The 16,226-nt window shown below is 47.3% G+C and overlaps 1 protein-coding gene across 1 annotated transcript; it reads left to right on the top strand.

Moving 5' to 3' along the window:
- Positions 1 to 367: 367 nt before the first annotated feature.
- Positions 368 to 14,232, top strand: lmtk3 (lemur tail kinase 3). The gene is made up of 16 exons (XM_088387675.1): positions 368 to 722; positions 2,436 to 2,569; positions 2,845 to 2,989; positions 3,054 to 3,127; positions 3,192 to 3,310; positions 3,441 to 3,528; positions 4,707 to 4,855; positions 5,034 to 5,118; positions 5,345 to 5,466; positions 5,668 to 5,817; positions 5,972 to 11,369; positions 11,449 to 11,600; positions 11,663 to 11,790; positions 11,904 to 12,223; positions 12,297 to 12,372; positions 13,008 to 14,232. Exons 1-16 carry the CDS (start codon positions 632 to 634, stop codon positions 13,127 to 13,129), a joined length of 7,353 nt encoding a protein of 2,450 aa, XP_088243801.1. The 5' UTR covers positions 368 to 631; the 3' UTR covers positions 13,130 to 14,232.
- Positions 14,233 to 16,226: the final 1,994 nt, after the last annotated feature.

Here is a 16,226-nt window from a genome sequence, read left to right as displayed (position 1 = left end):
CAATGATAATTTATTTTTACATAAATCCCGTTCATAACCTATCCTTGCTTGGCCTGCCTTTACAATTTAATTTTATGCTCCAGCAATTATCATTACACGCGGGTGCGTCTTGTGGGCGCGTCCAAATAATATATTATTTACATTATATAGTCAATTGTCACCTTTAGGATTTTTTAAATAATTTTTATCAACATTTGTTAGTACGATTAATGTATGCAGTATGAGCTAGAATATAAACTCTAGTACATAAATTCATAAGCACTCGGCGGGAGCCATGACTGCGCGCCGTGCGGGTGTGACGTCATCCGGCGGAAGATGTGGATATATTTTTGGGAGGTGTGTGTGTGTGAAGGGGGGGTGCATAAGTAGAAGAGAACAGGAGAAGGAGGAGGTGGGGTGACTGTGGTTGGATGTTGTCATGTATGAGCAGCCAGAGGATGCACAATAGCGGGTCGAGATCACCGAGCTGAATTGCGGATTAGAAGCGGAGGAGGGGGCGAGGAAGGCGCTTTTATCCCACCACCGAGAAAAAAAAAAAAAAAAAAAAAGGACAGGGGGAGAGAGAGAAGGAAAGGAAGGAAACAGCCCGGGACCGGAGGACACCGATGCTGTTATTGTTGTGGCGGCGACGATGCGGCCCCACTGCTGGCTGATGGTGGCTCTGGCGGGGGTCATGTCGTACATCAGCCCGGAGAGAGCGCTCGGAGCCCCGCAGAGGGAAGGTGAGTCCAGTCGGTGGAGGGAATGACGGAAGGAGGGGGTTGAATTGAATAGCTGTCAGTGAGGCTGGAGAAAAGGAGAGGAGGAAGAGAAGGGGAGGAGGGGGGTGGGGGGGTTCGTTATTATGCTTTATTATCAACGTGGCCGTGAGATAATGCCAATGATTATTGCAGCAGGAGAATGGTGCATGCATGCGGTGATGCAAATAAAACAGAATCATGGAGGGGGGCAATGTTGGGCCTCACATCGATGGCAATAAAAAAAAAAAAAAGACTCAGATTATCAGGCTTTAGAGCAATGCTGGCTAGCGTCTATTTTCATGAATTTATACCCCCCCCCCCCCCCCCACGCCCCTTCAAGATTTGGCAGAGTTGTGCAATATGTGCACGTCTTTGTGTTGTTTTGAGGAGACACTGCTGGGGCCTAATGGAAAAGGCCCCGTGTTTGGTTCGGTTCGGTTCTTTTTATATCTACTGAGTAATATGGACTCAGCTATTGTTTATGATGCTTGTGTACATTCTGCACTGCAGTGGGAGGGGGCATTGCCAATCATGCTAAAAATGAGGAAAGCATGGAGTGTGATTTAGCTTTCCGTGAAATAATCTCTGATTTATTTCCAATGTGACATGTCTGCCACTTCTTTCCAACTAAGCAGGTTGTCATCAGCGCTTCCGCTGAAGGGGCTGAACTTTGCCTGAAAATCAGTCACACGCAACAAGCGTCTCTTGACGTGTCACACATTTAGCTCAACAACTGCACTCTGACACTATTTCTGGAGGATCATGCATTTTTTAAATGTACTCTGGAATTTATGCATGCAGTGTTGACAGTGAGATGACCTTGCCGGTGACTGTAGTCAGAAAAATGTACCACAGTGGTGACGTTCGAAAAAGCAACATCATTGAATAGAATGTTAAGATTTCAACTGCATCGTCATTTCATGCTTCATTTCGACGGCCATTGTGCTGCTCCTTCTGCCACCAGGGGGCAGTATAATGTATACATACTGAAGAAGACAGTCGCAACTGCTCGGTGGAATTTGGTGGTAAACACAGCATTCCCTGAATATGATCTCGATCTACAGATGTAGCCATGAGGGTGTTTAACCAGCCTGCCCCCTCCCCTGCCCCTTTTCTTTTCTACAGATGGGTCACTCCCCACAAACGACCACTTTGAGGTACAAATGTCCACATGTCCCGCCCCCTTCCTCTTTCTCTCTCTCACCTGACTAGTGAACCTTTACGTCATTTCTTTTATTCCGGTTTCTGACTCCCTTTTCTCTCTCCTCCGTTTAGCACCCCCCCTCCCCTCCCCTCCTTTGCTTCTTAACTGTGAGTGGAATGCTGACACTTCCCTCTCCTCGTGCTTCTTGTCCTTATACTGGAATGAACAGCTTCTGCTTTTAAACTTCAATTCTTGATTCCAGTTTTTTTTTTCCCAACCTTGGACTTTCCTGCTTCCCACTTGACTTGAAAAAAAAAAAAAATCCCCCCGGTGCAAACTGTCCATTGGGGTTGACCTCAACCTGCCGCTGTAGGACAACGCTCCAATGGCTAACTCCCCTTCCGAGACAAAAGAACCGTGTAACACGATTTCACACCTTTATGATTCCGCCAAGTCTTGTTTCTTCAACCCTCCTAAAAAAAAACCACAGAACTCAAGAAGTAGTCAAACTGAAACTTCCCCTTTGCTTGGTGTCTGTGTGCTCCTTTCAGTTTCTCAGAGCAGGACGGCCTCGCTGTCTCCTCCGCCTTACGTGGTCATTCTCATCTCCTGCTCGGGGCTGGTCTCCTTTGTGCTGCTGCTTCTCACCTGTCTGTGCTGCAAGAGAGGAGGAGTCGGATTCAATGTAAGTAAATCCGGCCTCAGATGAGTAGATCCTGTGATTTTGAGCAATAAATCAGCATTGACTACTACATCAAGGTGAAAAATTAACTATTATATTTTTTATTCATAGTCAAAATACTATGGATAATGATAATTATTTTATTAAATCAATTTATTTTATTAACAATATTTATCATATAATGAAATGATGCTGTTGTATTTGAAAAAAATCATACTAGTTCTTTTAGACATAATTTTTTTTCCTAATGTTTGCTCAATGACTTTTTCTTCTGGTAGGAGTTTGACAATGCGGACGGGGAAGACTGCTCGGGGGGCTCTAGCCACATCCAAGAGGACAGCCTGTCGTCATGCCCCTCCCTCCCGGAGGTCTACACTTTGCCCGTCAGGGAGAGGCCCAACTGCGCCGCCCTGCACGATGGAGGTAAGTCCCCCCTCAGATCTCTTTCATGTTTTTATGAGTTCTCATGCGACTTGCTCTTTCCCAGACTCCAAGTCTCAATGCTTCAAAAGACACGCTTTGAACTACCTGCAGGAAATCGGCAATGGCTGGTTCGGAAAAGTAAGACGTCAGCCTTTCAGATCGCCTCCCGCTCGTTCTGTCATTCTAACTTGCTGTGTGTCAGGTGATCCTGGCCGAGGTGCTGTGCGACTGCAGCTCCTCGCAGGTGGTGGTGAAGGAGTTACGCGTCAGCGCCAGCCCATTGGAGCAGAGAAAGTTCTTGGCCGAGTCGGAGCCGTACAGGTGAGCCTTCGCTTGCGACTACCACGCTTTTCCACGACTATTCATAAAATGTAAATGATTTTGATACCGCACACCGATTTGACCTTTCACTTTTGTTTTGAACCAAAATCGGATTTGTGTTGTCATGCAGGAGTCTGAAACATCCCAACATCCTTCAGTGTTTGGGCCAATGCAGCGAAAGCATCCCTTTCCTCCTGGTCATGGAATTCTGTCAGCTGGTAAGTAATGACTAATTTACAGAAAAACAGTTTTTATTATTAATTCATTATTTATTTATATTATATATTTATTTATTTATATTATTATTTATTTTGATTTATCATTAATTACTGTGGCGTGCTGGAAAGCAAAAAAAAAAAAAAAATTCCAGCACGACTGACACTTTAGGGTTACCGTATTTGCCGGTGTACAGGTCGACTCGGTGTATAAGTCGACCCCCTAAAATTCGACGGAAATTTACGATTTTATGATATATCCTTTGTATAAGTCGAGCTCAATTGTTGCATTATATTAAACTTCAAAATTCAATATGCGAAATTTATTGACGAAATGTGTTCAAATTCCGGGAGGCCGTGCGCATGCGGCTGTTTATAAGCACCGCGGAGGAGATCGCGGCCGGCGAGCTCGCGCACGCCACCCGGCACCAACGGGAGGCCGGAAATAGCTCCAAGCCGAGCGGATCGGCACTTTATAAGCACCGCGGAGGAGATCGCGGCGCCTCATTGGACTTCCAGCGGCCGGCGAGCTCGCGCACCCGCCCGGCACATCCGGGAGGCCGTGCGCACGAGCCAAGTGGCCGAAAATAGCCCCCGCCGAGCGGATCGGCTGTTTATAAGCACCGCGGAGGTGGTCGCGGCGTCTCATTCGACTTCCAGCGGCCGGCGAGCTCGCGCACCCGCCCGGCACATCCGGGAGGCCGTGCGCACGAGCCAAGTGGCCGAAAATAGCCCCCGCCGAGCGGATCGGCTGTTTATAAGCACCGCGGAGGTGGTCGCGGCGTCTCATTCGACTTCCAGCGGCCGGCGAGCTCGCGCACCCGCCCGGCACATCCGGGAGGCCGTGCGCACGAGCCAAGTGGCCGAAAATAGCCCCCGCCGAGCGGATCGGCTGTTTATAAGCACCGCGGAGGTGGTGGCGGCGCCTCATTCGACTTCCAGCGGGCCGCGCACTCGCGCACGCCGCCCGGTTCAAATTTTCTAAGTGCAACGCACAATGAGATGCATGAGAAACGGCCTTGGTTACCATCACATTTGAAGCGATGAATACGAAGTTAAATTTTATGACTCGGTGTATAAGTCGAGGTCGATTTTTTTCGGTCGATTTTGGATCGAAAAAGGTCGACCAATACACCGGCAAATACGGTATTTAAACGGCACTTCACTTTGCGTACTGGCAGGGTGACCTGAAGCGATACCTGCGAGCCCAGCGCAAGTCGGACGGGATGACGCCCGACCTTCCCACGCGGGATCTCTTGACTCTTCAGCGGATGGCCTTTGAGATCACGTCAGGCCTGCTGCACCTACACGAGAACAACTACATCCACAGGTTGGACTTGACGTCCCATCTCTGTTTTGCAGTCAAGCCTCAATTATACCTATAAAATTATTTTTAGAATTTAACCGCTAGTTAAAATAAACTTCTCGCACTGCAAAAGAGTTTGGGATAAATCGGGCTTGACTGTGGATAAAAGCTGAAGTTATTCCATATGACGTGTTGTCTGCAGTGATCTGGCTTTAAGGAACTGCCTGCTGACCTCTGACCTCACTGTGAGGATAGGTGACTATGGCCTCTCACACAATCAATACAAGGTATGTTCAACTGGGATTTTTTTTTTTTCATGAGAGTAATAGATACATTTCACGCAAAAATATGTGAGGCACACTTTTCCTAGAGGGCGCCAGAGATGCACTACAGCTTGAAAAGACGTAAACACAGATGTCGTTCCACTATTGCATTTGACGGTCTTACTAGAGAGGACAAACTCAAACGGCTTTCCATACCTGACTGTCAATGTACCTTCACATATGCGTGCAGGAGGACTATTACCTAACTCCTGACAAGCTTTGGATTCCTTTGCGATGGATCGCGCCAGAGCTCTTGGAAGAGTACAGAGGCTCTCTGATTGTCACTGACCAAACCAAGACCAGCAATGTGTGGTAAGTCCACACACAACAAATCATTGAACTCAGATAAGCGACTAACACTGTCAAAAAATAAAAACAGTTGGACTGTGCAACATATTACACTGTGCAATTTGACACACTGGATGGTGAAGGGCATCTTTAGCAGAGGTGCCCATGATAAAAAGTGGAATATTTGCCATGGCTAACCACCTTTCCGCAATGTCCTACTTGCAGGTCTCTTGGGGTGGTCATATGGGAGCTATTTGAGTTTGGCTCTCAGCCTCACAGGCACTTGAGTGACGAGGAGGTGCTGACGTTTGTCATCAGGGAGCGACAGATTACATTGGCCCAGCCGAGACTGAAACTCTCTCACGCAGATTACTGGTCAGTAGGCCTGTCCACAACATATCATAGGGCCAGTGACTTTATTTATTTATTTATTTATTTATTTATTTATTTATTTATTTATTTATTTATTTTTTAAAATAATTAATTTTTTTATTTTTACTTGATGAATGCTTTCCTTTCCTGCCCTCAGGTACGAGATCATGCAATCTTGCTGGCTACCTCCATCCCAGCGGCCATCGGTGGCCGAGGTATTCCTTCTCCTCTCCTCTCTCTTGGCCGCCGAGCGAGGATCGGCGAGAGGAGGCGTCGGCGACGAGGACGAAGAGGAGTATGACGATGGGAGAAGGCGAAGAGGCGAGAGCGAGGAGTCGTTTGAAAGACGCTGGGACTTACTCCGCCCGCCAGCCTTCCAGGCGGCGGCGCACGAGCGGCAGAGAGAGCGCCAACGCGACAGAGAAGACCGACACAGCTCCTACCCCCTGCTGGACACCGTGGGGAACCGCGCCACGCATTCCTCATCTGAATTAGATGACATCCTGACCGTGACAGAAACCAGCAAAGGGTTGAACTTTGAGTATTTTTGGGAGAAGGCCCACGCTAGGCGGGGCTACAAACCTCTTCCTCCTGCTCAACCCATTCCGACTGTGAACAACAACGCCCACCGGCAGTCCTTGGACACCCCCACTGTGGTCCCCGTGATCAGCGCACGCAGCCCCTCCCTCGCCAGTGAGTACTACATCCGACTGGAGGAGCACACTCCCCAGGACAGGTCTCCGACTCTTAAAGGGAAGATCCAGCCGTCTTGCAGGTCAGACTCCATTTGTCCTGGAGACATGGAGCTTGTGGAAATCCGCAGTGGCATGCTGGGAAAAGAGCGGGTGCCCTATTGTTCCTCCGACAAGTGTGCAGGTGGAAAAGGCCTCCAGACCGTGCGATCAAGCGAGGTGAAACTTCAAGTTCCTAACACGGGCATGGCTGAGTTCAGGGACACTTCGAGCAGAGTGACTGACTTCTCAGTGATCAATTTAGGAGAAGATGAAGAAGAAGATAAGAGCCCGGACAAAAAAGCTTCCACAACATGTCAAGCTCCAATCCTTCCTCCGAAACCTCGCTCGTTGTCTTTCTCAGCAGCCAACCACCTTCACTCGCGCCCCCTCCCCGCACCTCCACTTGGCTACAGAGGACTTGCTCATTACAACATGAGTGGTAAAATTGAGACGGACCCCCTTCAGATGAACAGCTGCCCACCTTCTAGCTTTGGTCACCTGGGGCTCCATCGCTCTCGACAGACTTTGCCGCCGTCTCCGTCCCTCTCCCCTTCCCTCCCGCCATCCAGTCATCCCATTTATCCCCCAACTCAAATGTGTCCGCCGCCTCTCCCTCCTCACTCAAAGCAAAGAACTTGCCCAGGCTACAGCACTGACTCTTATTCTCGATACTTGAACAGATCTACGAGAGACCCGCTATCCTGTGACCTTGCCAATCGAGACACCAGACACACGAGGCATAACTCCAAGGAGGCCTCTCACTCCCGTGCAAAAGACTTTGAGTCCCCCATTCGCAGAGAAAACCCCTTGCGACCGATTTATCGCAATATACCTCGTCCTCAACCTGGGACCGACGGGCAGTCCTCATCCAGTCCCACCTACTCCGATGAGGACGATTCACCCATCATGTCTCCTGAGAAAACAAGCAGCGGCGTCTCCGTCACTCATTCGAGCTTGTCCGAGGACGCAGAACCGGCCCCTGGAGCCATCTTTTCCAGGGGAATGAAAAGGACCCAGTCACGCCTGGACACCATCTTGCCCGCAATTTGGAAGGAAGACGCAGAACTTCAAGCAAAACGTGTGGCCGCCGCCAAGAAATCCCCCATGCACCTGTTTCTGACAGAGATAGCAACCACGACAGAGCCGAGGGAGTGCAAGTCGGACTGTTCGTGGGAGGCTGGCCAGAAGGAGAGGAGAGATGCGGAGGGATCCGAAAATGTGTTGCCTAACAAAGGGATGCGCCGATCCCAGTCTCTGATCACAGAGTTGGGATCAGCAGGACAGTCGTGGGCGTCGGAGAAACGCAACAGTAGCACGGCAACGGAGAAGAACTTTACAGCATCGTTCCAGGGAGATCTTTTTCTGACAGAGATCGATACAGATGCAGATCTAAATGGAGGGTCAGGAAGTGACCCGGTCAAATACCTCTACCCAGCCGGGTCTAGGTTGCGGCCATTTGACCGTGCCTCAGGCCTTCCCTCGTCCGCCGAAGCTGAAGAGACCTATTCCAAAGGAATAAGAAGGTCACGCTCCCTCCTCTCTGAGCTCAGCACTGGCAAAGTAGAGAGTCAAACTCAGCAGACTGAGAAGGATCCACAGAGAACAGAAATGACCAGAGAGGAATTCCTTAAGGAGATCCAATCGGCAGAGACGTTTCTAACTGAAATCATATCGAGGCAAAACACGACTACAAACAAGAAAGAAGCTGATTCGTCTCCGACCCCTCTGTCACCCGAGTACGAGTCCATATGTATTGACCCAAATGCAGCCCAGACCATCCGCTTTCAATCGGAGAGCTCCATCCGTTCATCTAACCGAGGAAAGGATGAACCACAAACTGAAGCCATCTATGCCCAAGTTACTAAACGTGCTAAAAAGACCGAGATCAAAGTTTCTACCAGACCCGAGATCCCGATCCTTCACATTGGCTCAACCATAAAATCGGAGAACCTAGGAAACGATCCAGATCGCCAGTCAGAAACGATGCCCAAAAATGGCCTACTGCACAATCAAGCACTTGGATGTCAGAAAGACGAAGAGAGTTCTGATGGACCTGCCTTACCTGCCAGAGGAGAGGATCAGGCCACAGATCTTTCAGGGCTCTCACCTAAAGCTTGCAACAAAGACGTCACAGTGAACTCACTCATTACAGATCATAGTCCGAAGACTTCTTTCTTTGAGAATGGCGACCTCGCGAGGGATGAGCCATGGTCCAGCAGTCCGAAGAGAGAAGATCAAATCACAGTGTGCCATCTTGACAGTGAAAAGGAAGCTGTTACCCCTCCCACTCCAGACTGGGATGCGTCAGGTGACGTCTCCCTAGTCACCCCTACTGACTCGGTCCTGTCACCTCTGACGTCCAGCTCGGCGGACTGCCTCACTCCAAGCGACTCCTGGACGGGAGGGGGAGGTGGCGGATGGCGAGCTTTGTGCAACGAAACGCCCCATCGGGACTCGGCCTATTTCTCAGACAGCGAGTGGGAAGGGGACAGCACGAGCAGAAGGAGCAGCGACGGACTTGTCGGCGGCAGGCATCGAGGGGGCGAGAGGGGGGCGCTCACTGGGATCGAAGAAAAAACGGAAGAAGAGGGTGAGGTAGAACACAAGCACCTTTCAAAAAACAACATCCAGATGTCAGAGAAGATGACATGTCAGAAAACACCTGAAAATGATTGCTCCCAATCCACCAACGCCGCAGATATTCCAATCAAAAACTTCGAGCCAGGGCAGCGAGACGATTCTGGTACTTTCTTGAACGGTCAGAAATCCTCCCAACTAAGTGATGATGCCCCAAGCCAAGACTGTGATGACTTTATTGATAAGCTGTTCTCCAAATTAGAAGAGGCGCCACTCAAGAAGTTAACTTGCAGTGATGGTTTTACAAAACACCGACAGGATGACATCATCGCTCATGTCGCAGACTGCAGACATATCGATTCTGAAGAGAAAGATTTGAATCTGCTTGGCGACAGAGCCAAAGACTCCACAAAAATAGAAAAGAATATCACAAGTCTCCATCACTGTGGGAATATGTCTACAGAATCTCAGTCATTGGTGGGGTCAATCGAAGATAAAGTAAGTGGTCTTGCGATTGCCTCTTGGAGAGAGCAAAGCGTTGAGAAAATAAACAAGATGGCTGACCTGGAGCTGCACCATGCAGACCACAACCAGCTGGGATTGCGAGACCTTCACTGCTCAGACGGCTGCGAGGATCAGACGGCAAAGGTCAGGACGGAGACGGAGAAACAGCTGGCCGCTGCAGAGTTGAATAACGTCGGGAAAGAGAGCTCACCCATGAGAGAAGCAAAGAATTGGGTTAGCGGCGTCGCTAACGATGGCGAGGAGGTGAAGGATGACAAAAAGACCAACTGGCTCGACTGCCAACGTTCTTCACAGTCAGGGTTGCTCGTTTGGCCCGATGAAAACGACCAGTGGGCCTCTCCAGAAAAGCGCTCTCCGGATCACGAGCTAAGCTCTGAACTGTTCTCCGGCCTCCAGCCCGAAGCGTGGGAGGTGGCCGAGCGTCTCGTCGTGGGTCGGGAGTTTTGGGAGGCGGAAGAAAATGACGAACTTGCAGGAAGCGAACCCCACCCGGCCGTATTGATGAGCTGCGAGGACTCGTGGAACGATGAAAGGCGGGGCTTCACCGAGAGTCTATCCGAGAAGGAACACGAAGGCGCTCAGCAGGAGGTGACGGACATTCAACAGGTTGAAAATCGGGAGAACCTTGTAGAAGTCGACAGATTTGATGCACTGGAGGAAATGTCTGATGAAGTGGAGAATAATGAAATCCTGGATCAAGAGAACTCTGGGACAGGTGAGAAGCACAAGTCATTAGGGGTGGATATGGACAGAGATGATGAACATCTCACAGGGTCAGAGGAGAATCAGAATTTTAATACCTGGTCTCAGCATCAGCTTTGTGAATCATCACCACTAAGACAAAAAGTTGACAGCAACTCTGTTTTTGTCAACTCCTTCTCTCACACGTTGGAGAGTAAACGAGCCAAAATAACTATTTGCATCACCGAAGCCCCTCAAGAGAACTTCTCAGACCAGGAAAATCTTGACTCTGACTTATATGATGAGACTGACAGAAGAAGTTCATGCAACTCTGAGCATCCCGCAGAAGAAAGCAGAAGCACTGCAAAAGTCCAGGAGGAATTTGGAGACGTTGCTGATCCACAGGTGGACAACTTCAGCTCAGTGGACTTCCCTAGTCCGCCTCAGAGCATCGACCTTGACATGCAGGATGATAAACTGGAGAGTTTAGATGACTCCTTTCCGAGTCCGCCACCGTCAGTTTCAGAGACCGACGACTTTAGTTGTCCTCTGAATTTAGATGACTTCAACACTGAGGGAGAGTTTCCTGAAACCGGTTCCAGTAAGACACTTTTTCAGGAACCGGCAAGTGCCACAGTCAAGCCATCTGACAACTCCGAGACCGAAGGTCCGAATGATACCGCCCCATCAGAAGCGCCCGCCAATAGCCTGCCGGAATCATTAATTTCTGAATGGAAAGACATGGATGAGGAAGCCTTGGAGGACTTTGAGAAACTGGAACAACTGTGTTGCATATCTGGTGACGAAGAGGCCACCTTGGGTGACATTTTCTTGGACAACATCCAGCTTTTGGAGTCCTTGAAGAAAACGCCCGACCAAGAAAGCCTCTGCGCTGAGGAGAACACTGAGAAGGTGGCTTTGGATGGGACTCCCGATGAGTCCGAGGACGACGTGGTGAGGTCATCGGCGCAAACTGCAGATGCTAAGGACCAGAGTTGTCTCTCCAAGGTGACCACAAAAAACGGCCTCATGATGCAGGTCAGAAAACAGATTCTGTGAAAGTCAAACCTGTTCTCGATGTTGCTGAGCTTCAATTGTTTCAATCGTCTTTCCTCAGGTGTGCGAGGAACGGCTGCAGTTCTCCCTGAGTGAGAATGTGAAAACAAATGTGCTTTGGGGAGCGACAGTTAAGGACACCGTCACGCTTCGGCCCTGGGGAGAAGAAACGGCGGAGAGCGAGAGTGAGGAAGTCCAAAGCCAGGACGACAGGTATTGAGGCAACATGTCAGACGTTCTGAGATTGTCCAAATGACTTCTGGTTGTTGTTGCAGCCGACCGGAGCAGGAAATTTGCCCTGAGCCCAACGCGGAGTGTGAGAAAACTGAAAATGAGCCGCTCACTGTGATTGAACAACCTGAAGTTAGCACATTGCAGTCTTCTGCAAACCAGGCAATCAAAGGTTCGTCTGTCGCTCGGGGTCTTGGTCGTCTGAAACTGAAATGGGGGGTTGCTCTCGTTCTGGTCGTGGTCCAACTTCATCAATATAATTTTTTTTTTTTTTGTGTGTGCTAGCAAAAGTCGCTCGTCTGTCTCTGGCCCTCCCGCCGCTCGCCATGACTCTGCCCCTCAACACGACCGGCAAAGGAGGATTCGGCGGTCGGATCGGCAGACGGAGAGGTTTGCTCCCGGGAAGCGATCCCGAAGACGAGGAGGAAGATGAGGAAGAGGAGGAAAGCTGCCGCAGGGTCATCGTTGTCACGGAGACGGATGTGGACAAACGCGTAGGCCTGAGAAGCTTGCTCAAGTCACCTAAGGAGCCGTTGGACAGGGCGAGGGACAGAGGGCGCAACGTGTCCTTTTTTGATGATGTCACCATTTATCTTTTTGATCAGGTGTGTTGCGCGTTTAGTTGATTATCCTTGATGTCGATTTTTTTTTCTTCATTGAGTTGTGTCCCTGCCACAGGAAACTCCAACCAATGCATTGAGCACTTTGGCGCCCACAAGTCCAGCTGCTGTGTCCGTCAAAAACACATTTCATGGTGAGCATCAGCCCCCCCTTCACCTCGCCATCTTACTTGCAGCTCAAATTTGCTTTTTGCGCTTGTGGTTTGGAAGCAGGTTTTAGTCTCCACTTATCATCCTGACACATCTCCGCCCACAAAAACGGAAAAGCCTCTCCTCCACTAGACTCCTCCTCGACGTGATTAATCCACTATAATTATCTGCCTCGACGGCGGGACATGCAACCGAGCTGCTTGACAAAGCCTGCGTTCAACAACGCAAACCGAAGTTGAGCTTTTCCACGCTATTTGCCTCTGCCGTCCATCTTGCATGCTAATGACTTATTTTACACGGTAATGAAAGCGTTTGCTCAAGCGTTCCTTTCCGTCGCTACTGGGCGAGAACAAAACCAAAATTAGACGCTTTCATGAGAAGACAAACCTCTGCTGTCTTTGAACGATGTTATTTTTAACCATCGAAATATGTCGATTTTAATTTTGGTTGTCTGTGTTTCCTGCCTCAATACCAGCATTAGCATGTAGGACTAGAAGTCAAGAAGGTCTTAGATTTAGGTTTTGAATCCCAGTTCTGGTCTTCTGCCCTTAACCTAACTAAATTCAAGACTGGATAGAAGTCAAAAGGCTTCACATGTTGCTCTCTCTCACTCTACCAGGTTGCGGCAGCAAAAGCAAAGATTCCAAGCGCAAAGAGGCCAAAGTCCCTGTGGGCGGGGCCAACACGGTGACATCATCACGCTTCACCGTCAGCCCTGCCAAGGACCCTCACTCGGCGTGATGTCGCTTGAACCCGTGGGAACATTTTAGAGACTCTGAGACTGAGCCGTTGAATCGACCCCAGCAACCAACCAGCCGTTCGCACAGAGGCTATTTTTCTACCGGATGGAAGAGGACGACTCCCGTTTCCAAACGATCCAGTTTTGACCAGCCACACTGTTTACAGAGTTTATCGAAGCATCTTTGGAAAGGGGAACCTGTGAGACGTTTTGACAGCTATGCAGTGAGAGCCTCGCTGTCGACCAGCTTCTCTTTTCTGCATCGTTACTCCCCCAACAGCGAGGGGAATGCTGTTTGTTTTTCTCCTTGTTTTTTTGATCAGGCCTCTCTTCATGGACATGTTTTCATTGCAGTCATGTTTGAAACATTTTGCTCAGCTCCTGTTAGAATACTACTTGAACATTTGTACAAAACATCATCAAACAAAGTGAATACAATATCGTTTTTTAGCTGTTTACTTTTAGGCATGAAAATTTCAAAGCAACCAACGTTTTTACTTTGTACTTTGAGTTCCAAAAAAGCAGTCTCTTATTTTATTGCGATTTATTTGTCATGTTTGTAAAGCCAGACCATTCTTTATGCATTCATTTATTTATATTATTTATTTGATGCCGTTAGCATATACTAACTTATAATTTGGAACAGAGTGCATCTAGGTTATACCTTCTGTAAGATCTTCATAACAAATAAAGCAAAATATTTTCCCAGACGTCTTAATTGCGCCAAAAAAGTATTTTGTATAATTTTACCTGTCAATATATTCCAATCTGTATGATAGTTTGTCCTGTAATATTTCATTTCCCTCAATGTCTCTGTATGTATTGTTTAGCGAAGTTGTCATTCTTTTCAAGACAGTCAGTGTAGCTTAGCATGAAAAACTAAAAAAAAAAAAAAAGAAGCTTTTCATCAGTAAATATTTTCATTTTTATTGTCTGTGTATATGATGAATTTATTTTCTACAAATAACAGTCCATCATGCAGTCAAGGTTCATATAGTTTGTTTAGACTGTTTTAGTGTTCGTTTACCAAACTGTATTGTTTTAAGGAATTGATTTTAAGGGATAATGTAAAAACAAAGGGGGAAAATAAAAATTACAAAATGCAGATTTTCATTTGAATGCTCTATGAATTGAATCAAAAATCAAATCTCATATAAAGTACAATTGATTTGTTCAATGCGAAGTATTGAATAAAAGAACCTTTTGTTCAAATACAAACACATTCGGTATAATAACACCATCAACTACAATCCAACAAATACAAAATTAAAACATCAATGTCGGCATAACGTGTGTCGGCTGGCATAGCAGCAACGCTGTCTGTCACTCGTGAATTAGTGTTGGCTCGTTAGTGAACGATTCGTTCAAAACAACAGATTTCTTTCAGTGAACGAGAGTGAACTTCCTAAGTGATTCATTCTTTGTTCAGTTCATATGACTTCAACCAGTAGGTGTCAGTATTGCCCATTGAAGCTGGTGCCACCTCGCCGTAAAACAAAACAAAGAAGAAAATGACGTCACTTCCTGTTTACGAACAAGTCGTGAATTGCATTTCCCGTTCACCAACGAACGAATCTGTGAGTGAACGAATCGGTGAGTGAGTGATTCGCATTTCCAGTTCATCGCGAGAACGGATCAGTGAAGGAACGAATCCTGACTTTCCCTTTCGTGAACGAGTCAAAGGATGAACTGCCTTCCTTCCCGTGCATCAACGGATGTCAGTGAACGTGTTGCGTCTTCCTCCTGGTGTGAACTTTGTAAGCCAGAATGTAGATTTACGATTTGCCAAAGAAAGAAAGAACCATTCACTGAAACACCACTTCTTTTATGCGCGTTATCTCCAAGCTAAAGGCTAACTTTATTGCCTAAAGGGAGGGATGCGCCGTTATGCAACAACGGGGAGATTGCTTCTCCTTGGGTAATCATGATTTTATAACACTTATAGGAGTTTTTAAATAACGTGTATGCATATATACGCCTAAATATTGTTATCCAATATATCTACTGCAATTTCACATTGGATTGCTGGTTTGAAATGTACTTTTAATATTATTATTTTTAATAAACGTTTATGTTAAAACTTGTCTGGTGTTTTATTCCTTGTTTCTATATTCGCTAATTAAAACATAAAATTGGATTGCTGGTTTGAAATGTACTTTTAATATTATTATTTTTAATAAACGTTTATGTTAAAACTTGTCTGGTGTTTTATTCCTTGTTTTTATATTCGCTAATTAAAACATAAAAATCAGACATTTGGTTAAGTGCTTTATATGACGTGTAGGTACACCTCATGGACACTTCAATAGGTACACTACACGAGGTAAATAAATAAATAAAGGGTTAATTGCACAATGAAAGCATATTTTAGTATACTCCCACGCCTGGGATTGAACCAAATTTCTTATCAAGCAGGAGCTCGTGTCACTAACCAGTTGGCTATTTCGACCTGGCACCTTACTGTACTGTTTTGTGCTAGTGATGTGCATTCCAGTTCTCAAGTGAATTGAATCTTTAGAATCGGTTCACTCAAAAGTTTTGTTCAAATGATAATGAACTGGCCTGTTATTAGGTACACTTAAAAATGGCGATGTACCTAATGGAGTGTCCAAGTGACATCACAGATCAAACAGCCAATCAGAAAGTGGGGATGAGGGCGGGTGTGGCACTTTTCACTTAAACCAGGGGTGTCGACCTCCAGTCCTCGAGGGGCCGCGTTCCAATATGTTTTCAAAGTTACCCTCGTTAAACACACCTGCGTGAAAAGATTTTGGTCATTTTCACGTGCTGCAGGAGCTAAAACTTTTCACACAGGTGCACTTAACGAGGGAATCACACGGACACTCCATTAGGTACACCGGGTGCGTACATCGGGGCCGCGTTCGAATATGTGGCCCTGAGGACTAGAGCTTGACACCTGTGACCTTTGACCATGATATTTCCCTAATAAAGTGGCCTGTTATTAGGTACACTTGAAAATGGCGGTGTACCTAATGGAGTGTCTGTGTGATTCCCTCGTTAAGTGCACCTGCGTGAAAAGTTTTAGCTCCTGCAGAACGTGAAAATGAACAAAATCTTTTCACGCAGGTGTGTTTAACG

Source organism: Syngnathus floridae, chromosome 10 (assembly GCF_059516105.1).
Source record: "Syngnathus floridae isolate MCC-2025c chromosome 10, RoL_Sflo_1.0, whole genome shotgun sequence".
NCBI classification, from domain to species: domain Eukaryota; kingdom Metazoa; phylum Chordata; class Actinopteri; order Syngnathiformes; family Syngnathidae; genus Syngnathus; species Syngnathus floridae.
This window is presented reverse-complemented; position numbering and strand designations above follow the sequence as displayed.

Bases quoted from the DNA above. Each gene is read 5' to 3' on its own strand.
- lmtk3 (XM_088387675.1), top strand. From the start codon at position 632: ATGCGGCCCCACTGCTGGCTGATGGTGGCTCTGGCGGGGGTCATGTCG. The intron at 2,570-2,844 runs GTAAGTAAATCC...TTCTTCTGGTAG, and splicing joins GAGGAGGAGTCGGATTCAAT to GAGTTTGACAATGCGGACGG. The intron at 3,128-3,191 runs GTAAGACGTCAG...GCTGTGTGTCAG, and splicing joins GCAATGGCTGGTTCGGAAAA to GTGATCCTGGCCGAGGTGCT.